At 43.3% G+C, this 24,537-nt stretch overlaps 1 protein-coding gene across 2 annotated transcripts in view; it reads right to left on the bottom strand.

Moving 5' to 3' along the window:
• The window catches only part of LOC137371764 (uncharacterized), a 28,514-nt gene extending 24,427 nt beyond the window's left edge, over positions 1–4,087 (bottom strand). For both annotated transcript variants that reach the window (XM_068034618.1, XM_068034617.1), the window contains exons 1-3: positions 4,009–4,087; positions 3,754–3,878; positions 506–628 (exon numbers count right to left, since the gene is read on the bottom strand). In XM_068034618.1, the coding sequence (XP_067890719.1) occupies positions 506–628; positions 3,754–3,878; positions 4,009–4,060 (300 nt within the window). In that variant the 5' untranslated portion in view covers positions 4,061–4,087. The remainder of the gene's footprint in view (positions 1–505; positions 629–3,753; positions 3,879–4,008) is intronic.
• Between the last annotated feature and the right edge of the window lie 20,450 nt (positions 4,088–24,537).

Here is a 24,537-nt window from a genome sequence, read left to right on the forward strand (position 1 = left end):
AGGAAGAAGGAAAGATTTCTTCTCAACATCATTACAGGAAATCATAGAGACAGGAGCATCCAGTGTACAACATGCCCATGGCCACATTGTACACCACAGTTTCTATAGAATGCTTTCAAACATGAGAAGATAGCAACAAAAAAAATCTCCTTCAATAAAATAGAAACTTTCCAATTGTTTAAAACATGACATCTTAAAAAGAATTGGACATAATACCAAAAAAATAGTTGGGTGCTTTATCGGTTTCTGCTGTGTGGAGGCCTGTGATAAATATCAACCAGAAAGTTTCATGGTATGTTCCATTTTACCCTTACACCAAAGCAGTGTTGTCCAGTACATTTGTCATTAGCCAGATGTAGCTAACTGAAAATCCAAATGCGATGAATTGCATTTCTGATTCGTAGATAAAAATGGGTGATGGGCAGGATCCTTGCACATGTGATCTCAATACTCATATTGCATGCATGTGTAATTAAAACCTTTTGTGAGAGATTTTAATACTTACAGCATCTGGGAGAGGTTTCAGCTGACATTTTACTGATTCATTTCTGGCATCTTTGAGACATATAGTTTCCCAGACATCAATTGTTAAGTTTACCTGGAGGAAGTGTTCTTCTAAAGGAAGAATCTAACAAAAAAAAAATGTTCGATTGTTGTCATTCAGAGGAGACACACTGAGGAGTGTTTGAGATAATACTGTCAGGCAAGCCCCCCATCTGCCAAGAATGAGGAAAATTAATTTTGCCGCATGAACATTGATTTTAAACTGCTGATGGTGAAGAAAGAACTTGCTTTAAAAATAATTGGAGACTTTGGCTGGAGAGAGGCATTAGCATATCAACAGACAAGTACTTCAAAGGACAAAGGAGCTATCCCTGCTCCAATTTAATCCACAATGGACTTTTGATTACCAGACATTGAAGCATTCCAGGTTAACTACTAAAATGGCCGAATACACAAACAGACATGGTCAGGCCAGTTTAGTCACATGACTGACTGTTGGAGTTTTTTCAATTTGAACTTCCAACAAGGAATTTGAAATCAGAAAGCACTTTACTCCTGGACAGAGAACACCTCTCTCCTGTCTGCCCTCATCTCGCTCTCACCAGCTATGGAAACCATTGAAGACATATGAAACTCAAGAGACAAAAGCCTCTTACAGTGAACAAGGTTTAAGAAGAATATTGGACCTCAATGAAACGTAAGAGCTGTCCACAATCAAGGACTCTGCAGCTAACTGGAAGCACAGAAAAAGAAGCAAAAAACACAAGTTATGGCAATTATAAGGCAAAGAAATGAATGCACCAGGTTTTCTTTAGGTTTGAAGAAGAAAAGTGAAATTTATTAAACCTTAAACTTAAACTCCAATACAGTTAACGCCTACGGATATACAACTCGCCCACGCTAGCATGCACATGTGATACACCACATGCTAATGGGACAGAAAAGAGCAGAAGAAAAATAAAATGGAGAGGCTCGAGGCAGTCTCTAAATGGGGGTTTCTTGTTTCTGGGATCCAGTGAAGACAAATATCTACCGCATTGATTTATTGACATGTTAAGATTTATGATAACACTTACCAATCTCTTTCATATTGCACATGGTAAATCAGAGAATCTGGCCCTTCTCTTACCTGCCTTTGTGTTGCCATTTCTCTCTGTCTCCACCTTTGCCCATAATTTGTATTTTTTGCTTCTTTTTCGGTTCTCACCAGCTTCTCTCTCTTTTTCTTTTCTTCTTTTCTATTGGTGGGAGTTGGCGAGCAGCATGACACAGTGTTGTGGTGAAAGAAGCCACCAACAGCTGTAGGCTGCATTTGGAGTAAAGTTTGCAGGAAAAATATGGCCATCAGCCACTCCCTCCTCACCACCTCCCCAATAGTCATGTTTCCTTCATCTCCTTGGTCACATTGCATCTCCTACCCCTTCACCTTTCCACAATCTGCTGTCCTTCTTACCACCCCCTCATTCCTATCATTACACTCTTCACTCTTGGATTGCCCACTATATCTGCCCCTCTCTTGCTCCACTGTTACTCACAGCTTAAATCTACCCACTCACACTTTCTCCCACCAAGGATGAGTGCTGAGAGACCAGAAGCCCCCACCCTCAAACATTTTCCCTCATATCTTCCTCCCTGTACTCTCCCCTACATCCTACCGTTTACCTCACAGGCTTTGTCTGCTTTTAGAGCTAACTTTGTTGATAGAAAAAGAAATCAAATTAGAATGAAGAAACTGCTTGCCCGTCTTTCTCTGAAATTGAATCTCCATTTCTCTCTCTCGCTCTCATCAGTGTTATAAAGTAAAACTGCTGCCTCATAAGTGTAAGAAATAAACACTGATCTTTCTAACTGTCAATAAAACACAGGTAAAGTAATCAGATAACTTCAAATTTCAACAGTTTTTTTTTATTCATTCATCGGATGTGGGCGTCGCTGGCCAGGCCAGCATTTATTGCCCATCCCTAATTGCCTTGAGAAGGCGGTGGTGAGCTGCCTTCTTGAACCGCTGCAGTCCATGTGGGATAGGTACACCCACAGTGCCGTTAGGAAGGGAGTTCCAGGATTTTGACCCAGCGACAGTGAAGGAACGGCGATATAGTTACAAATCAGGATGGTATGTGACTTGGAGGGGAACTTGCAGGTGGTGGTGTTCCCATGTTTTTGCTGCCCTTGTCCTTCTAGTTGATAGAGGTCGCGAGTTTAGAAGGTGCTGTCTAAGGAGCCTTGGTGCTTTTCTGCAGTGCATCTTATAGATGGTACACACTGTTGCCACTGTGCGTCGGTGGTGGAGGGAGTGTGCAATCAAGGATTATTGCAGTAAGAAAAATAACTAGTAGTGGGTTAGCCTGTGAGAGGGAAATGCAGTCAGTGGAGGATTGGGGAAAAGTATTTGGCATCCAGTGGATGAGTTGGAATGGGAAATGGAACCATCAAGTGCTGGTGAGCAAGGGTCAAAACCTTGTCTGTCGGATTTTGGTTGGGGGAGGGTGAGATGGCCTAAACCTTATTCATTAGGAGGAAAGGGGAGGTAGGGGAAGGACTGAAATCTCATTTGGATGGAGAGCTGAAACATTGCTCATGGAGGGATGGGGAAAGACTGGACTATAACACTGCTCAGTGTGTAGGAGTAAGTGACCCTATCGTTCATTGGGTTTTTCTGTTGGATCTCAGTTTCTTTACTTTTCAGTAGCATGAATTTTGCTTAAAAAGCTGACACATGCGACTAAATATGTTTTCAATAGACTGTCACATAGCATTATGTCTGTCTGATTATAATCTATTGGTCATGTGATTCTGTTTAGATGAAGATTATTTCATTACTTCACACAATGGAGATAGAGGTTTTTGTAAAACATGTTGACTTAGAAATTCGGCTGCGCAGCACCCCTTTCTCAGATCTGAGCAGGTCTACTGAGCTTTTCACATGGCAGACAGGAAATGCATGCTGGGAACAGTTAAAGGCCAGAAAGATTTATCCAAAAATTAGGTTCTGAGTGCCTGGCAAGACCCATTTTCGATTTTTAATTGCCCCAAAGCTTCATTTGTCACATTCTGAACTGGCACAAAAGAACATGCTCCTAATTAAATATAACTCATTTCTATACATAACTATTTACTATTTCTTGATAGTGCTATCATTCCCCACAGTAAAATTTTACAAAGTCATCAAATAAATAAAATTCGTTATCTTAATGAAAATGTATTTGTTAGTGAGAGACAAAAAAGGAAAAATGGTGTTCTGACACTCACAGCATCTACTTTATGCTTGGTTACACTGAAGCAATTGTCAATTGTAGAAATTTCATTCAGTTTTATAACTGAAGCAGTTATGGCCTCGGAAACCACAGGAAAGCCGCAATTTTCACACGTTAGTTCTAAATCAAAAAGCAAAGCAATTTGTAGATCCACTATATTTCTGACCCATGCTAATATCATCCAACAATAACTGATCTTTATCAGAAGAAATATTATTGTAATAGTTTTAAACAACACCTCAGTGCTTACCACAACAATGGAGAATCCGAACTGCAGCAAAGATGAGGAGAATGATCTTCATTCTGCCTGTTCTGTAGTGATGGAATGTTCTCCCTGCTCTGTATTTATTGTTGGGTTGTGTTCAGTGTTTATATACTTCAGCTCATGAAAGTAACAGTAAATTACTGAACAATGATGTAATCAGACCACAGCAACGACACTAACTTGTCTTCCTTTACTTTCTGAGAGAGTGTCACAGTCCACAGAATTACATGCTTTCAAAAAGTATGATTTGCAGCTATACATCAGTTATAGCAATCCCTTCAAATGCCATTTTTCACCTGCCCTTTTCATAATAATTCATGTTGTGATTTCCCAAATATAGTGATACTTTGTCACACTCTGTGCAGCACTGCAAGGCAAAATTGAGGCGATAAGTTGTCACACAAAATGAGTAACTCTTTAATTTTTTTTTAGAATATTACAGCACAGTACAGGCCCTTCGGCCCTCGATGTTGCGCCGACCTGTGAAACCATCTGACCTACACTATTCCATTTTCATCCATATGTCTATCCAATGACCACTTCAATGCCCTTAAAATTGGCGAGTCTACTACTGCTGCAGGCAGGGCATTCCACGCCCCTACTACTCTCTGAGTAAAGAAACTACCTCTGACATCTGTCCTATATCTATCACCCCTCAACTTAAAGCTATGTCCCCTCGTGTTTGCCATCACCATCCGAGGAAAAAGACTGTCACTATCCACCCTATCTAACCCTCTGATTATCTTATATGTCTCTGTTAAGTCACCTCTCCTCCTCCTTCTCTCCAACGAAAACAACCTCAAGTCCCTCAGCCTTTCCTCGTAAGACCTTCCCTCCATCCCAGGCAACATCCTAGTAAATCTCCTCTGCACCCTTTCCAAAGCTTCCACATCCTTCCTATAATGCGGTGACCAGAACTGCACGCAATACTCCAGGTGCGGTCTCACCAGAGTTTTGTACAGCTGCAGCATGACCTCGTGGCTCCGAAACCCGATCCCCCTACTAATAAAAGCTAACACACCATATGCCTTCTTAACAGCCCTATTAACCTGGGTAGCAACCTTCAGGGATTTATGTACCTGGACACCAAGATCTCTCTGTTCATCGACACTGCCAAGAATCTTCCCATTAGCCCAGTACTCTGCATTCCTGTTACTCCTTCCAAAGTGAATCACCTCACACTTTTCCGCATTAAACTCCATTTGCCATCTCTCATCCCAGCTCTGCAGCTGTCTATGTCCCTCTGTACCCTACAACATCCTTTGGCACTATCCACAACTCCACCGACCTTCGTGTCATCCGCAAATTTACTAACCCACCCTTCTACACCCTCTTCCAGGTCATTTATAAAAATGACAAACAGCAGTGGCCCCAAAACAGATCCTTGCGGTACACCACTAGTAACTAAACTCCAGGATAAACATTTGCCATCAACCACCACCCTCTGTTTTCTTTCAGCTAGCCAATTTCTGATCCAAAGCTCTAAATCACCTTCAACCCCATACTTCCGTATTTTCTGCAATAGCCTACCGTGGGGAACCTTATCAAACGCCTTACTGAAATCCATACACACCACATCCACTGCTTTACCCTCATCCACCTGTTTGGTCACCTTCTCGAAAAACTCAATAAGGTTTGTGAGGCACGACCTACCCTTCACAAAACCGTGCTGACGATCGCTAATGAAATTTAATGACTGAACCGAGGAGACATTCTTGGATATTGGAAAGCAATTAGCATAATCCACGTTTTTTTCAAAAAAGGGTTATGGGGCATTGCTTTGTAGGGTTGGTCTTCAAAACAAACTGCATAGGTGCATTGGTTGAATATTTGAAAAAAGTTAACTTGTTAAACAGCATTTACCTTTCAGGTCAGGAAAGCGAGGTCATGTTGAAATAACCTGGTGAGATTTTTTGAGGACGTTATTGACCTGGTCAATTGAAACTGATATTATATTTGGATTTTCAGAAAGCTTTTAGTAAGTCGAGGGAAAGTGTCATGGAAGTGGGACAATATTGTGCTTTAATTAATTTTTTCTTCCTCTGTTTGACCATAAGACATACTGCAGCATTCATTCTAACCTCAAAGTAACCATTAATGCTCAACACCGTTTCTCCTTTTGTCAGAAATATACTGATCTGGTTTCATGGATGAGTTGATGCAAGAAAAATTGGTTCGAATACCATTGCGCCAAGAAACAGAAAGTCTCAATCCTCAAAGCCTTGTTTATGCCCAATTACCAATGACGTCATGTGGGTATAATAAAGAATTCTTTAAAGAGAGTCCATGTGTTACCCATTCAGTTTTCCTGGCACTAATCCGAACCACATTATTGCAAACATTTAAAGCAAGCATTTTTTATTGTTTTGTTTGGCCACTTTTACTGTTCCCACATAAAGCCAAAGTAAACACATTATATTTTCTGAATGATGCCTGTTATCATGTGATTTCTAAAGACTCACTGATTACCCATGATGCTCTTACACTGCAGCATTTCATGCCGAGGGCGAAGGGGAGATTTGTTTAAAAGAGTTTAAAATCATAATGAGTTTAGACAGAGTAAATAAAGAGAAACTGTTTCCAATGGCTGAAGGATTGATAACCAGACGACACAAGTTTAAAGAAATTGGGAAAAGAACCAGAGGCAATGTGAGAAAAAACTTTTTTATGCAATGAGTGGTTAGGATTTGGAACACACTGCCTCACCAAAAACTTGAATGGACAGTGGAAAAAGATTCAACAGTAGCTTTTGTTATGACCAGATGAGAAAGGTATCTAGGGGTCCCTCTGAGCCTTCACCTGGTCTTACTGTAACAGGGTTTAATTTTAAACACACCGTGTTTTTAGCTCCTCCTTGGTAAATCCTTGTTCACCGCTTTCCAATTATAAGGCAAAGAAACCAGCACAAACAGGCTTTATCACTTTTAAAGAAGAAAAGTTGAAATTTATTAAATTTAATCTTAAACTCTAATTCAGTTAGCGCCTACAGGTACACAATGCGCCCCACGTTAGCATGCATACGCGATGCACACATGCAAATAGAGACAGAAAAGAGCAGAAGAATAATAAAGTGGAAAAGTTTGAGGCAATATCTGAAGAGTTGTTGTTGCAGTTCTTCGAGCTCACTGTCGAGTCCTTGATTGTAGATAGATCTTGCTTTTCATTGGGGCCCAGTATTCTTCTTAAACCTTGTTTGCTGCAGGAGACTTTTCTCTCTTGGGGTTCATGTGTCTCCAGTGGATTCAAAGGCTTATGAGAAAGAGATGCGAGCAGACAAGAGAGAGATCTTCTCAGTCCAGGAGAAAACAGACACTCTGCCTTCAAACTCTCTGTGGCCAGTTCAAAAGAAAACCCTGGAACTGGCAGGTAGTCATGTGACCAGTTGGTCTAACCAGTCCTGGCTCTTGTGGATTGTATCCTCCTTAGCTGGCCCTGGAATGCGCTTCCTCACCTTCGATGTCTGTTAGTATGTAAATCTTTTTTTCCAGGCATGGCTGACCTGTTTAACAATCATTTCTTCGCTGCAATGACAGTTAATAATCAATGTTCGTGACAAAATTGATGTTCCTCATTCTTGGAAGGTGGAGGCCTACCATGACACCTCCACACCCAGCGGAATGAAATGTGATTTGAGTAAAGCGCATTTCGTTAAAATGGTTGAGGGAAAATATAAGATACAGTAAAAAAAAACATGCATTTCTCTCATTCATTCACAAATCCTAACACTTTTTAAAATCACCCCTTTTTTGGCATCCCAATAAACATGTGTTTTTTTGTGAGGACATTTCTCTTCCATTTGCCCAATTCAATTGCTGCCTTGGTTCTTTGTACCTGCTGAGGTAATTCTTTTTCCCCAGGAGAGTCAATAGTGGGCGGATCTATCCTGAACTCTCCTTCAGTGCTTTGCTGAGTCATGCAAAGGCTTTTGACTTTTGGGGGATGGGTGGTTTTCTTTTTCTGACTGTGGGGGAGGATTCATTGCCACTCTCCCCTTTGTCCTCTGGGACACTCCTGCCTGCAGGTATTTGTGCAGATTCGACTGCAATCCCCTGTGGCACTTTGACTAGGTGAGGCATCACCCTCACAGCTTCTCTGCTCCCCATAGATCTTTCTTTGTCTTTGCCGGTTCCTGTAAATGCTGTTGGCAACTCTGGTGGGGTGCTTCTAGTCTCTGCATTTACATAGGAGGATGTGGGTCTAACTTTTCACATTTTCCCGGGGTTGGCTGACTGGACAGTAGGAGTTTTCATCCAGGATTCCTCCCAGACTTCCTTTAACCTGCCATCTTGGTCACTTTTTCCCCTTCCCTTTCTAATCTTTTGCCAGCCTTGTGCCTGCCTGTCCTTTTTCTGTTTTCAGCAGGGGTCCCTTACAATTCACCAGCCCTCTGCTGGAGGGACCTCCAAACACCAGTACAGGACTAAGGGGTGCAGGTTTCACTGTAGGCTGAGCGTTCCCCTCAACCTGGCACATAGGGCAACTCCTGTAGTACTCCACCACATCTTTGTGGAGTTTTGCCCAGTCAAACTGCTGTCTTACGTGAGCTTTGGTCTTTCGTATACTGGCATGTACAGACACTGTAGTCTCGCGAATCCTTCTTAATATTTCTCTCCGGTACCTCGGCGGCACCACTAACTGGTGAACTACTGTCCACTCCTTGCTCTCAGATCTGTGAAGAGAACTCCCTTTCCTCATCAGTATCTCATTCTTTAAATAGTTGCAATCAGGGACTCCCTCTGCTTCACTTTCAGACTGGGCAGCCTGTGCTAACTCTTGCAATACTGGGTTGGCTCACTAAGTCTCAGCTAGGAAAAATCCATTCAATTCATTCCCTGGGTGTCCTAATGTTTCAAAGAAAATCTCAGACAGACAGACCTGGTCATCTGCCTGCAGTGCTAATGCAGTCTCCTCTGGGGGAGCTGGTTTGATCATGGTCTGATCCACTACACATTCAGGGAAACTGCAGGGGTCCATCTCCTGCCACTGCCCTGTCTCTCTGACCTCCTGCGGTCTTTCTTTCACTATTGGGGACGCTACCACCTTCACTCCTGTCAGATCATTACCTAGGAGCAGGTCAACCTCGTTCACAGGCAAACTAGGGACAATCCCTACCCTCACTGGTCCCGAAACTAAGTCGCACTCCAGGTGCACCGATGTACAGGACAGGCATACACTGCCCTCCAATACCAGTCACCACCATTCTGGTGTTCACTGCACTCTCTGGGGGAAAGGTCTGGCCTTTTCTCAGTAAAAGGGATCTCGTGGCCCCTGTGTCCCTGAGAGTTACTGTGGGCTTGCTCACCCCACTCGAGGGATACGGGGTTACTTTCCCTTCAAACACGAAACCCTAATAACCTTCAGGAATCCTATTAGCTTTTCCTGCACTTGCAGCCGTAAGCTTCCTGGGTCTCACTCTTACTGCAGTTAAAGCCATAGCTTGTTCTGCTGTGCTTTCCATCAGGTTCCTGTCTTCACTGAGCGGGTGTGTCCTGATTAACCTTACCGGTTTTCCCTTTAGTTTTCAGCAGTCAGCTATTAAATGCCCTGCTTTATTACAATGGTAACGCACAGGTCTCTGGGTCTCATTCCTGCTCCCAGCACCTTCCTGTTTGGCTAAAGGAGGGCCCCCTGTGTCTCCTGCTTTTCTTTCTCTCCCAGGACTGCTTGGGCTCCTATCACCTTCCCACCCTTTGTCCTTTTTGGATTTGTTGGGGTGACTACAAATGTTCTCCCCTGGGAAACTGACTTATAGTTTAAGAAAATCCATCAGCCAGAATGTCCGCTTGCCGGGATCTCTGAACCTGCTGCTCCTCTACACGGGTCCTTATGGACAGTGGGAGAGGGTGTTTAAATTCCTCTAACGGAATTGCTTCTCTGAGATTCTCATAACTGAGTTCTACTTTACGAGCCCTCAGCCACTGGACAAAAGCCAGCTGCTTACTTCTTTCAAACTCCAGACAAGTTTGATTAGCTTGCTTCTTGAGGGTTCTAAACTTTTGGTGATAAGCTTTGGGTACTAATTCATATGCCCTGAGGATAGCAATATTTGTCAGTTCATAATTTGATGAACACTCATCGGGCAACAGGGAATAGACTTCATGGGCTTTTCCAGTTAGCTTGCTTTGCAGTAAAAGAGGTCAGGTCTCAGCTAGCCATTTTAGCTGCCTTGCCAGTTTCTCAAAGGACACTGGAGTTACTCTGTAGCCCTCGAGTTAACTCAAGCTACTTCAGCTCTCTTTCTTCACATTCCTTCCAGAATATTCTTCCTATCTCTCTCTCCTCTCTCTCTTGTTCCTTCTCCTGTCTTTCTTTTTCTTCACATTCCTTCTGGAAGACTCTTTCTTTTTCCCTCTCCTGCCTCTCTCTCTCTTTTTTTCCTCTCGCTGTCTGTCTCTTTCCCCGTCTTCCAATTCAAGTTTCCTTTGTTCCAATTATATCTTTGCGAGCAGTACCCTGTCTGGGTCCACTTCTAACACAGCTTCTGCTTCTTCAGATTCAAGGGAAAAATGGTTCTCCACCAGTCTTAGGAGTTCAGATTTCCTAGCCTTGCCATGTACAGTGATCCCACACTGCTCAGCCATTTTCCTCAACTCCTCCATAGACAGTGCTTTGAACTTATCCCATGTTACTTCACCCTGGCTTGGAGAGCTACTAGCTTCGGTTGCAGACATGTTAGTATTCAATCACACACAACCACAAGAAAACCTGCATCGAAATCTTGCTTTTTTTTGATTGGGATCAATTTGGCTTCCCACTTCCAATTTCTCTCATTTGTCTGTGGGTCAATTCTGGAATCTAGCACCCAAATTTCTGTTACGACCAGGTGAGAAAGGTGTCTAGGGGTCTCTCTCAGCCTTCACCTGGTCTTACTGTAACAGGGTTTAACTTTAAACACACCGTGTTTTTAGTTCCCCTTTGGTGAATCCTTGTTCACCGCTTTCCAATTATAAGGCAACTAAACCAGCACAAACAGGCTTTCTTAGGTTTAAAGAAGAAAAGTTGAAATTTATTAAACTTAAACTTAAACTCTAATTCGTTTAACACCTACGGATACACGACAAACCCTATGCTAGCAAGCATATGTCATACACACATGCAAACAGAGACAGAAAAGAACAGAAGAAAAATAAAGTGGAAAAGTTTGAGGCAATATCTGAAGAATTGTTGTTATGGTTCTTCAAGGTAATTGTAGAGTCCTTGATTGTAGATAGATCTTGCTGTTCATTTGGGGCCCAGTATTCTTCTTAAACCTTGTTTGCTATAGGAGACTTTTCTCTCTTGGTTTTCATGTGTCTTCAGTGGATTCAGAGGCTTGTGAGAAAGAGATGCGAGCAGGCAGACAGGAGAGAGATCTTCTCAGTCCAGCAGAAAACAGGCACTCTGCCTTCAAACTGTCTGTGGCCAGTTCAAAAGAAAACCCTGGAACAGGCAGATAGTCATGTGACCAGCTGGTCTAACCAGTCCTGCCCCTTGTGGATTGTATCTTCCTTAGCTGGCCCTGGAATGCGCTTCCTCACCTTCGATGTCTGTTAGTATGTAAATCTTTTTTTCCAGGCATGGTTGACCTGTTTAACAAGACATTTCCTCGCTGCAACAACAGTTAAAAGTCAATGCTGATGGCAAAATTGATGTGCCTCATTCTTGGCAGGTGGGGGCCTAGCATGACTCTTTCAAAAGGGAGTTTGATAAATACTGGCAGGCGAAACGACTGCAGGGATACGGGCAAAGAGTATGGGCTGGGACTGGTTAGATTGCTCTATGAAAGATCAGTGAGCCGAATGGCCTCCTTCTGTGCTGTACCATTCTATGATTCAATTAGCCTTCTTTTTTGGCCTCCAGTTCTACAGCTGAATTTGGGACCATTGCATTGATTTTGGATTGCTCCTTATGAGTAGATGGGTTTATGTCTGAATCATCAATTTAAAGAAGGTGATCAAAAAAATTCAGGAGAAATATATTCTGCTAAAAACAACAAACTAGCCAATAATGTAAAGCACATTGTATTAATGAAGAAATGAGGGAAATATTGTAACTAAGGAAATAAACACACAATAAATACAGAGACTTAAAGGAGAGGATAACAAAAAGAAATATGAAGAGTTTACGAAAGGAGTCCAAAATAAAAGGAAGGCAAAGTGGAACTAGGAAATGAAATTAGCAAATAATATAAAAATAAATTGTAAAGTATTGTACAGACACATAAATAAAAAAAGCAAAATTACTATAGAGATAGGGTCACCAAGAGATGCATAAGAAAAATTCACAGGTAACAACAGTGAAGCAGCAGAAATATTGAGTAACTACTTTGCCTCAGTGCTTACTCGGAAGACTAACAAAAGTGGTCAAGACATGAGAATAAGACAAAAAAGTCGACATTTAGGATAGAAAGGAAGGAGTAAACTGATAAGCTGGATAAATGTACAGAGAACAAAACCTTTTTACTCATTCTTTAATGGGATGTGGGTATTGCTGGCAAGGCTAGCATTTGTTGCCATCCCTATTTGCCCTTGACAACTGAATAGCTTGCTAGGCCATTATAGAAGGCAGTTAAGAGTCAACCACACTTTTGTAGACCCTAGCAGGTGAAGACATACATAAAGACTAGGAACAGCAGTAGGCTATTTTTCCTCTCAGACCTGCTCTGCCATTCTCTAAGATCATGGCTGATCTGTTTATGGACACAACTCCACATTCCTGCCTACCCATTCCTAAAGGACATGAGGGAACCAGATGGGCTTTTTTCACAACACTCAATGATAGTTTCATAGCACCATTACTGAGAATAGCTTTCAATTCCAGATTTTTATGAATTAATGGAATTTATTAACTAATTGAATTTTAATCCCAGCAGTTATCATGGTGGGATTTGAGCCCCTGTCCCCAGAGCATTAGCCTGGGCATCCAGACTACTAGCTCAGTGACATTACCATTATGCCACCATCTCCCATTGTTCCTGAGGGACTGGAGCTGCGCATATTACTAGAAGTTAGGGAACAGGCAGCAGAGAAACTATTAAATATATATAAAATAAAATGCTGCGAACACTCAGTGTAAGGCAGCATCTAGGGTGGTGGACAAGTGGGACTTACTACAGCACAGTATGCAGTTGAGCTTTGAACATGTTGTACTTTATGGAGGAGGGAGGATGGTACACCAGGAAGGAGAGTGATGGAATCATGGGGCTAACGTTTTGTTTGTGCCATTAACTGAGCACATGCATAGTCATGCTCAATTAATACATCTTCACATCATATCCCAGACCCATCAAACCACCAGTTTGTCACACTGCCCAATACACCACATCCCCATCACTCACTCAGCAGCTGTCCCCAAAACTCTGGACTCACATCTAAGATCCAGATATTTCACCTCACCCACGTATACTTTCCAATGATACCAGCCTCACACCCAACTCTCACTGCCTCCACAGAACTCCAGCTATGGGATCTGGCGGCACTGAGAACATCAAGGATGATGGTAAGTTACAGCTTCATGCCCCTTCTCAACGCTCTACTTACCTTCACTCTAAGATCTGCCCATAAATTGAAAGCTGCAGGTGGTGTGGCCATGGGCTCCCTGCTTTCCTCCCCACAACTGCGGCCTCCCATCCCCCACTCTTACCCCAATGCTTCCCTTCTGCTTTTCTGCTTTCAGATACTCAAGATCTGCTACCTGGTCAGCCTCAACAAAGCCAGGAGGAAGAAAGAGAGCAAGCCCACACTAGCGATGAGGAAGCACCATTGCTTGATGTGCCATTCGCAGCCACCAGGTCAGCTACTGACACGGCACGATCTTTAGAAGGTAGTTATAGAGTGAGGAACAGCCATGAGCAAGCTGCAACCAAGTCAGGGGGTAGGGGGGCTCATGTGCCGGCCCATTGGAGGGCAAGGTCACATACAATTTCTTCTGCAGGGATTCAGATGAGAACTTTGATATGGTGTCAGACAGCAGAATGGTGATGGCGATGCAGACCCAAATGCTTGGTGCATTAGCAGGCGTTCTGTCACTGTCAAGGAGCATAGCGGAGTCTGGCTGCAAAGTGGCAGAGGGCATTTCTCAGAGTTTGGAGCCCATCCTTTTCACCATCGAAGTGGTGGCCAATTGCATGACTGCACTAACAGACCCATCCAAGATGGAGCATCTGGTGGCTGCTGTCTCAGCTTTCACTGCAGCACAAGCAAAGGCCACCTTTTGGGCTGGATTTTACCAGCCCTCTAGGGACAGGCTGGGAAGCCGGCTGTGGTGGGAGCTGGGGGATATAAAATGGCGAGGGAAGGTGGGTGTGACAGCCTTCCCACCCAGAGGCCAATTGAGGCCCTCCCCCATGTGAGAAGGCTGCCCAGTAAAAGCTGGCAGCCTTCCTGCAGGTTCGGGGTGGAGGGGGGGTGGGGTAGGGGGGGGCCCTCCTGATCCTGATCAGGCACCATGTGGCCCATGCAGGAACCTCCAGTGGCAAGGGCCACCCCATTGAAAGACCTACTGCCCTCTGACTGAGTGACCCCGGCGAGCCCAACCCCACTTACCTTCATTATGGGATCTCCTCCATGGCTGCTGCTTTGGGCCTCCTGCTGTACCAGCAGTGGCCAACGCTCCTGGGTGGCTGTCTTCCTTGACTGGAAGCACCAACTGCCAAAAACCAACTCCAAACGCAGCACAGTGCTTCCACAAACTCAGCCTAGGCAAAAATAACTCAAAAGCACCTCACCTGCAACTTGTTGAATGACCCTTTAAAATAGGCCCCATCTTGCAGCTGAAGGTTGGATCTTTGTGGAGTGATGCGTGAACCCGTCCAATGGACCTGCGTAGTCCAGATTTGATATCTGGGTGTCACATCAGCAACTGGGTCTGTGTGACGTCAGGTAAACGCCAAATCAGTTGCTTCCGGCATACATGGGGACATTTGTGCATGAGCCATTCTCAAGGTGGTGTGCCGCGAGTGCAGTGCCGGAAGTGGCTGGCAATGCAGTGCACACCAGTCAAAGGGCGCTAGGCCTCCGTAGTAATGTCTCCAGTGGCGTTACAGAAACTAAATTCAAGCCCATGAAGTCTAGAGAAGATATATACAATGACTTCAGTGGTGGAGAGTTTGAAGAAGGACAGGATGGACAGGATATGGGGACTGAAACTTACCTCTAGATTGGGCAGAACACCAAGATTGTGAAGAGTTGCTTCGCTTGAAGGGAGTAGCAGGGCAAAAGGTTGGAATCAATTGCAAGGGAACAGAGGTTTTTTGTGGGGCCCAAAGACAATGGGTTTGTTCTTCCCAATATTTGGAGGAATTTAATATTTATCCAAGCCTGAATGCTGAACATACAGCCAGACAAGCAATGAATTTAAGTCATCTCTCATGCTGATTATTAATACCATGTCTGATAGTTAAGGGAGTTACAACTCACAATAAATTGTAGGGCACTGCAAAAGTAAAAGATTCATTGATTCAGTGGTAGAAACTTCACGGAATCTTAAATGCTCAGAATCCCACATCACAAACTAAATTAAAATACCAGTGTCCAACTCACAGTATAAAATACACTAATATTTTACAGACAAAACGTAGGAGCAAAGAATCCAATGGATAGAAATTCTTCCACATGCTAAATTTATCCCACAAGCAATGTCGTATACTCACCGATTTTACCAATGTAACATGGGATGAGAGTAGCCACAGGAATCTGAAACATGGGGCTGAATTTTCCCGACGGGGCAAGAAACAGAAATCCGGACTGTTTCCAGGTCCCAACCTCCCGCCCTCCCCCACACAACCGCCCCCTCCCCACCCCTGGGGGGCAGCAGTCACTCTTTGGGATTTTCACGGAGGTGCCCCCTTAATTGGCATGGAGACAAATTCATTGTCCAAATCAGGGCAGCAGGCAGGCTCTCGAAGCTGGAGGACCAATCAGAGGTCTTCCAGCTTGAGAGGAGCAGAAGGCTGCAATGGATGGTAACCTTCAACATGCAGGCGCCCTCTCCCCAACTTTTTACAATTTTAAATAAAAACTGGTTCCACAGGCAGGCCACCGCTGCTGGGGGATGTTCCCATTACAGTGTGGTCTGTGGCTGCTCTCACACCAAGGCAGACAGGGAGGGCCTGTATGCCTGCCTCAAGCGCTGGCACACTGGCCTGCCACTGGGTGCCCATCTCCAGACAGTTAAGCTGCCCCCACTGGTTCAGGAAACTGGAAAGTCCCAGTTGGCCTCCTTTAGAGTTAACAAGGCTCCCAGCCTTGTGGGGACGGGTAGTCCTGTCAGCCCCGCACCCGTTGCTTCTAAAATGGGCAGCACCAGGAGCACTCTCAGCTATTTACAATCTGTTGAAGGCACTGGTATTCCAGGCCCCATCCGCCTCCATTCCCACCTCTGGCAGAACCCAAAATTCAGCCTGTATTGGTTGCATGAGTATCATGTTGTCTTGGGAAGTAAAGGAATAAGAAGTAGGAAGACTTTGCCACAGCTTTGCAATAGCAATTAATGAGGAAATCACAAATGCCAATTGCCATACCTTGGACACATGACGCATATAAACATTGAGGGCAAACAAACTAGGTCTGACAAAACTTAAAACTATATCTTAATTTCTCCCACAAGGGAAGCAACAGAAATGTGATTGATATCAATTAAATGTGCAACTTCATCAAGGATGAAGGTGTAAGGGCTGATACTCTAGATTTTTATGAGCACTTAGACATGAGTCAATGTGTTAACGCTTGTTGGTACAGAATTTGTGCTTATCCTGTAAGGTAAGCCTACAGTGGGCTGAATTTTACTAGCCCTCTAACATTGAGGGTTGTGGCAGGGGGGCCTGGAAAATTCTGCTGGGAAAGGCCCGCCATGACCCCCGATGCCGGGAAGGCCCCGTCACATTTTACTGGTGACAGCGAGGCCTGGTGCAGCCCCCCACCGCCGAGCAGCAGGGCCTTCATTTTAATATTAAAATTAATTTAAACACATCAAGTTAACTTACCTTACCCCGGTGGCCGTCCCACACAGTTATTCCGGCCGCCGGCTGGAACTCCCGCGACTTCAGAACTCTGTTTGGCGTTCCGAGGCATCGCACTGGTGGGGAGGGAGAAGGAGTGAAATTATCAGGGCGGGGGGAGGAGCGGGGAAAACACTTTGTATTGGCTGAGGGGATGGTGGGAAGGGGTTGAAGGGCAAAGGCGATGAGGTTGGGGGGGTGGGGGGAGGTTCGAGTTAGGAATAAAGTTTATTTTGGTTCGATAGGCCAAAGACAAATGTTGGGATGGGGTGGAAAGGGCCTCCAGCTTTTATTTAACTTTTTACAGACAATGGAAAATACAGTTCCTTTAAAAATTCAAATTTCTTCAAAGAGCTTGAAACCCTTTAAAAACGGGGCAACCGTTCTGCCCCCTCCATTGAAATGTGGCCCCTGCACAAAATATTGCAGGGGCTCAGCGACGGTCTCGCCGCGCGGGCGGACCGCTAACTTCAAAGCGCACTGCAGCGATTTGCGGCAGCAGGCGAGTGCTTCAGACTGACTGACGTGCCCCAATAACCACAATACAGTCAGGACCTGTTTGTTTTGCCACTGCTGTTTTGCCCACCAACTAAGCATTTTTCATTGACTATTTTAATCAAAGCAGAAATATTTTGGAGTGGTTTTCAAATTTGTGCTGATGCCAAAACCTGTTCCGACCGATCTCGTATTTTCAAAGAGGGTTATAATGAACACAAGAATGTTCTGATAATTCTTATTGATTGACAAATTATGATGTCATTTATGGTTCCCTCAGGGCAATTGCATGCATAAAGGGCAAAAACAAAACTTATAAAAGACTACCTTGTGAAATTTGTCAGGAATGTTAGCATTGGGAGGTGGAACACTCGACCATTTTAGACCCTAAGGCCTAGATTTTTCAACCATCAACATTTTAACATCAGTGTTACCCTGGTCATTTTAAACAGGTTAACACCAGCATTAAATATGGCTGATTTGAAAATCTAGGTGCCTTTTTACCATTAAATATCCCCAGGCCAAGTATTGTATAGTTAGATTCTAACTAAAGCTTTACCCACACTGCCATACACAAATTCTTAAGGGCCAAAGTGCATCAATATGACATTTTCCATACTTAACCATATTGTGGCTGCTAAGCTGCCAGCCCTTTGATTGAGCCAGAAACTCTTGGGGGCAGGCCGCCATCCTTAATAGGCATGGCAGCCCTGGTGGCAGCCACTGCCGCCGGCAAAATGCAGCCCCAGGTCCTGCTGCCCACCAAAGCAGAGCCGACTCTACCTCCCCTACAGTAAACCTGTATCTACAATGAACACTCCCTCATGGACAGAAGGGGGACTACTACAGTCTGGAATCTGCTCTACTGTTTTCCCTAAATCTGAACATTACTTGAGGATTTTAATTTGTGCTTATCTTGCGCTTCAAAGTTCACTGACACGCTCTTATATTCATGGCTCGCGGCATTTTGAACACCTGAACTGCATATCTTTATAAACCCATTTCTCCAGGGAAAATAAACTCTAACTCCCGCACTTCACTTTATTGTTCATCTCTAAATAATTTCCTCCAACATTTTGAAAGTGGGCTGCCCCAAAGTATCAACAGATTACCTCACCAATCACTTATACAAGATCGGGGAGCCTTTGAGGTGCTTCCCTACATTACAGCAGTGACAAACTTCGAAAGTACTTCATTGGCTGTAAAGCACTTTGGGACATTTTGAGATTATGTAAGGCTCTATAGAAACACAAGTTCTTCAACTTTCAAGTACTTGGTCAGTATTTTTGATAACCTGGGCCGGATATGTATATTGAATGGCCAATAATCATCCCAAAGAACAAAGAACAGTACAGCACAGGAACAGGCCATTTGGCCCTCCAACCCTGTGCCGATCTTGATGCCTGCCTAAACTAACACCTTCTGCACTTCCGGGGCCCATATCCCTCTATTCCCTTCCTATTCATGTATTTGTCAAGATGTCTCTTAAACGTCGCTATCGTATCTGCTTCCACCATCTCCCCTGGCAGCAAGTTCCAGGCACTCACCACCCTCTGTGTAAAGAACTTGCCTCGCACATCCCCTCTAAACTTTGCCCCTCGCACCTTAAACCTATGTCCCCTAGTAACTGACTCTTCCACCCTGGGAGAAAGCTTCTGACTATCCACTCTGTCCATGCCGCTCATAACTTCGTAAACCTCTATCATGTCGCCCCTCCACCTCCGTCGTTCCAGTGAAAACAATCCGAGTTTTTCCAACCTCTCCTCATAGCTAATGCCCTCCAGACCAGGCAACACCCTGGTAAACCTCCTCTGTACCCTTTCCAAAGCCTCCACGTCCTTCTGGTAGTGTGGCGACCAGAATTGCACGCAATATTCTAAGTGTGGCCTAACTAAGGTTCTGTACAGCTGCAGCATGACTTGCCAATTTTTATACTCTATGCCCTGACCGATGAAGGCAAGCATGCCGTATGCCTTCATGACTACCTATTCCACCTGCGTTGCCACTTTCAGGGACCTGTGGACCTGTATGCCCAGATCTCTCTGCCTGTCAATACTCCTAAGGGTTCTGCCATTTACTGTATACCTCCAACTTGCATTAGACCTTCCAAAATGCATTACCTCACATTTGTCCGGATTAAACTCCATCTGCCATTTCTCCGCCCAAGTCTCCAACCGATCTACATCCTGCTGTATCCTCTGACAATCCTCATCATTATCTGTAACTCCACCAACCTTTCTGTCGTCCGCAAACTTACTAATCAGACCAGCTACATTTTCCTCCAAATCATTTATATATACTACAAACAGCAAAGGTCCCAGCACTGATCCCTGCGGAACACCACTAGTCACATCCCTCCATTCAGAAAAACACCCATCCACTGATACCCTCTGTCTTCTATGACCGAGCCAGTTCTGTATCCATCTTGCTAGCTCACCTCTGATCCCGTGTGACTTCACCTTTTGTACCAGTCTGCCATGCGGAACCTTGTCAAAGGCTTTACTAAAGTCCACATAGACGACATCCACCGCCCTTCCCTCATCAATCATCTTCGTCACTTCCTCAAAAAACTCAATCAAATTAGTAAGACACGACCTCCCTTTCACAAAACCACGCTGTCTCTCACTAATTTGTTTGTTTCCAAATGGGAGTAAATCCTGTCCTGAATAATCCTCTCTAATAGTTTCCCTACCACTGACGTAAGGCTCACCGGCCTATAATTTCCTGGATTATCCTTGCCACCCTTCTTAAACAAAGGAACAACATTGGCTATTCTCCAGTCCTCTGGGACCTCACCTGTCGCCAATGAGGATGCAAAGATTTCTGTCAAGGCCCCAGCAATTTCCTCCCTTGCCTCCCTCAGTATTCTAGGGTAGATCCCATCAGGCCCTGGGGACTTATCTACCTTAATGCTTTGCAAGACACCCAGCACCTCCTCCTTTTTGATAATGAGATGACTAGGACTATCTACACTCCCTTCCCTCGGCTCATCATCCACCAAGTCCTTCTCTTTGGTGAATACTGATGCAAAGTACTCATTTAGCACCTCGCCCATTTCCTCTGGCTCCACACATAGATTCCCATCTGTGTCCTTGAGTGGGCCAACCCTTTCCCTGGTTACCCTCTTGCTCTTTATATACGTATAAAAAGCCTAGGGATTTTCCTTATTCCTGTTTACCAATGACTTTTCATGACCCCTTTTAGCCCTCCTAACTCCTTGCTTAAGTTCCTTCCTACTGTCTTTATATTCCTCAAGTGCTTCATCTGTTCCTAGCCTTCCAACCCTGACAAATGCTTCCTTTTTCTTTTTGACTAGGCTCACATTATCCCGTGCTCCGGTTTCCTCCCACAGCCAAAGACTTGCAGGTGATAGGTAAATTGGCCATTGTAAATTTCCCCTAGTGTAGTGAATATGGGATTACTGTAGGGTTAGTATAAATGGGTGGTTGTTGGTCGGCACAGACTAGGTGGGCCGAAGGGCCTGTTTCAGTGCTGTATTTCTAAATAAAATAAATATTCTTTATCTTCCATTCCCTGAGCCTCTGTATTATTTTAACCACTCAACAGCTGAAAGAAGCTATCTTTATCACACTCTGTCATTTCCTATGTAAAACAAGATTTGTGAATTTGTATTTTACTTCTTCTCATGTTCATTTCAGTTATCTTTGCGCGATCTTTGTAAGAATACAAATGTTCTTAACTTTTATAAAAGCAAAATACTGCAGATGCTGGAAATCTGAAACAAAAACAAAAAGTGCTGGAAATGCTCAGCAGGTCTGGCAGCATCTGCGGAGAGAGAAGCAAAGTTAACGTTTCAGGTCTGTGACCTTTCATCAATTTAATGACTGTGATGAAAGATCACAGACTTGAAATGTTAACTTTGCTTCTCTCTCCGCAGATGCTGCCAGACCTGCTGAGCATTTCCAGCACTTTTTCTGTTTGTTCTTAACTTTCAATTTCCTTGGATCTATGAAAATAATTCTTCTTGATCTTTGTGTCAGTTGTGAGCACCTTATTCAGCTATCGTCTCTTCTTCTCTTCTTTGGCCTCCTTGTCTCGAGAGACAATGGGTGAGTGCCTGGAGGTGATCAGTTATGGTGCTCTGGAAATTCAGCTATGGTGCTCTGGAAATGCTATGTTCCTCCACTATTTTAAAAGGCTGTTCATTCTTTCTTTAAAATTATCTTTAAAGGTTCCACTTTTCTTCCATCTGTTACCCATTTAACTATCTTTAGACTTCTTCTGAGGTTTGAAGTTTGATTTAAAGTCATGCACTTCATGTACTTTTGTATAATGTTTGACCTCAGCCTATGTGGCTGGATGACAATAACTAGAACCATAGTTTTCATCTGTTTCCAGATGTATCCACCTGAATAAACAGATGGTGCCTCAGTTTAGTGTGGCACCTGCTAGCTAGACAGCATCTCTGACAATGCAGCATTCCCTTAACACGCCATTGAATTATAATGTGACAAGACCAAAGATTCAGTTCAAGTGTAATCCCTATTCTTGTGGAACGATTCATAGCGATGGGAAATGCATTCCAGGTTTTTAATCACAGAGCTTTGAAGACAGGCTGAGAACTCGAAATCTATTTTCAGTTCTGAATTGCAGTAGATATAGGAACATAGGTACAGGACTAGGCCATTCAGCCCCTCAAATCTGTTCTGCCATTCAATCAGACCATATCTGATCTGTATCTTAACAAAGTCTACCTGCTTTGCTTTTGTAGCCTTGATACCCTTACCTAAAAATCTACCAATCTCAGTTTTGAAAATTTCATTAAGCCCTGACTCAACAGCTTTTTGGGGAGACAGTTCCAGATTCCCACTAACTTCTGTATGAAGAATTGCTTTCTTCAGGTCCCCCTCACCAGAAACTACTGGCCTTCAGGTACAACCATAGGATCTACCACAAGCACCCTCATAGCCCCAGAAAGTAAGTAACTGTTTTAATCATAAGGGTATAAAATGGGCCATTTAGTTTATTCAGCTTGCTTCATCATCCAAGTACTGTTTCAGAACCCAATATATTTCCCAACCCCAAGTCCTCATCCTTGCATTCATCTCTAATTAGAAATTAGATTTCTTGAATTGAGTAACTTGCAACAGCAGGAAATATTCTATCCCATGACTAAATGTCTATGTAGGAAGTTATTCCTTTCAAAAGCTTGTGGTTTCTGCTCACTTGCCAGTTTTTATTTTTGGTTATGTAGAGTACACTGCTTACATATATCTTATTAATTCACCTCAGTTCTTGAAAATATTGAATTATGTCCCTTTTTATTTTTTGTCCTAATGAAAATAGATTTTTTGAGTTCTCAGCCTCTCTTCAAAGCTCTGTGATTAAAAACCTGGAATGCATTTCCCATCGCTATGAATCGTTCCACAAGAATAGTGATTACACTTGAACTGAATCTTTGGTCTTATCACATTATAATTCAATGGCATGTTCAGGGAATGCTGCATTGTCAGAGATGCTGTCTAGCTGGCAGATGCCACACTAAACTGAAACACCATCTGTTTATTCAAGTGGATGTAAAAGATCCCGTGCCACTATTTGAAACAACATCTTTTAGTTCTCTAGTTATCCTGATCAACATTCATTGTTCATCCAGCAGCAACAAACAAATTAACAGGTCAATTATCTAATTTGCTGTTTGTGGGATCTTGCTGTGCACAAATTGGCTGCCACCTTCACCCACAAAACAAAAGTGACTACAATTCAAAAGTAAAGCATTGGCATTGAAAAACTTTGGGATTTCCTGATGATGTGAAAGATGCTAAATCAATGCAAATTCTTTCATTTACTTCTTAATTTCAATGCCAATATCACTTTCGTAAAATTATGTTCTCTTTACGTTTGCCGTTTTGTTTAATATGCCTGTGCTCTGCCACTGTAAATTGAGACAACCCTTTGAATATTACACACAGATCCCACTCTCTGTAGGTACACAGGGTGATTGGGACCTGTCTGAAAGTTTTAGTTTTCTAGATTCAACTTTAATTGATCTGAACAGAACATAACCTATATATTTCTTAAAGTTAAGATGCTCAGCACTTTAAATTCATAATATTAAATTGATATAAAAAATTATAATTTTTGGTTTGTGAGATGGTAACTCTAGAGATCAGCACTAGTAACATTAAAGGAACTTTAGGTGCCAGGGACTGTCCAGGAGCAATTTGAACAAAGGACATCAAGACCTGATTCCCCTGTTGGGGGCTAAGTCTTGGAGTCAATTTACATATCAGTGGCACAAACCAGGCATATGTAGCTTTGCATTATTGGCCGCAGAGAAACCAGAAGTCTAAGCAGTGCCCGGGCCATAATGGCAGCATCACCTTGGACAGGTAAAATGGAGAACCTATCACAGAACTAGAGGACTTGGAGCATTACAGTTCTGAATACTGCTAAATCATTCAATCCATTTATGTCAACTAACAACCGTGCTTTCCATGACTGTGGTTACACATTTACTGAAATATCCCTTCCCCTGTTAATAAGTTTGCGCCTCTGTACCATGACTGGGATGGTGAGCAAGCTTTTGGCTCAGTGTTGGCATTCTTGCCTCAGTCAAAAATTGCAGGATGTTAATAGTACTTTAATTGCATTTAATTGTATTGTTATGAGCTTGCTTCTATGTCTTTTGTAAAAAAATGTGTTAAGGACTTATTTTTGAATTATGTACATTGATTCATCTGGAATCTTGAAGAGATGGCTGAACTTTGTGTTTTTTTTATAAAAGAAGTTACTAGAAGGTTCCTAATTTTGGCGAGTAAACAAGTCGTACTGGAAGGTACCTGGCCTGTGGATGGGTGTTGCTTTTGACTTGGAGAGATGTTTACCCCCAGGAAGTGACAAGCCAAGATTTATAGTTGTCAAGAGGCTTGTTTCTGGAAAGCTTTAGTTTCAATTTGAACTGTTAAATATATTTTGTGGCCTGTGGAGAAATGGGACTGAATTGCCAATGCACTCCTCCCACCACAGTCATAACAGTATGCAGGTATTGGGTATTAACTGGAGATTCCCTTGTGTTCTTT

Source organism: Heterodontus francisci, chromosome 7, assembly GCF_036365525.1.
Source record: "Heterodontus francisci isolate sHetFra1 chromosome 7, sHetFra1.hap1, whole genome shotgun sequence".
NCBI lineage: Eukaryota > Metazoa > Chordata > Chondrichthyes > Heterodontiformes > Heterodontidae > Heterodontus > Heterodontus francisci.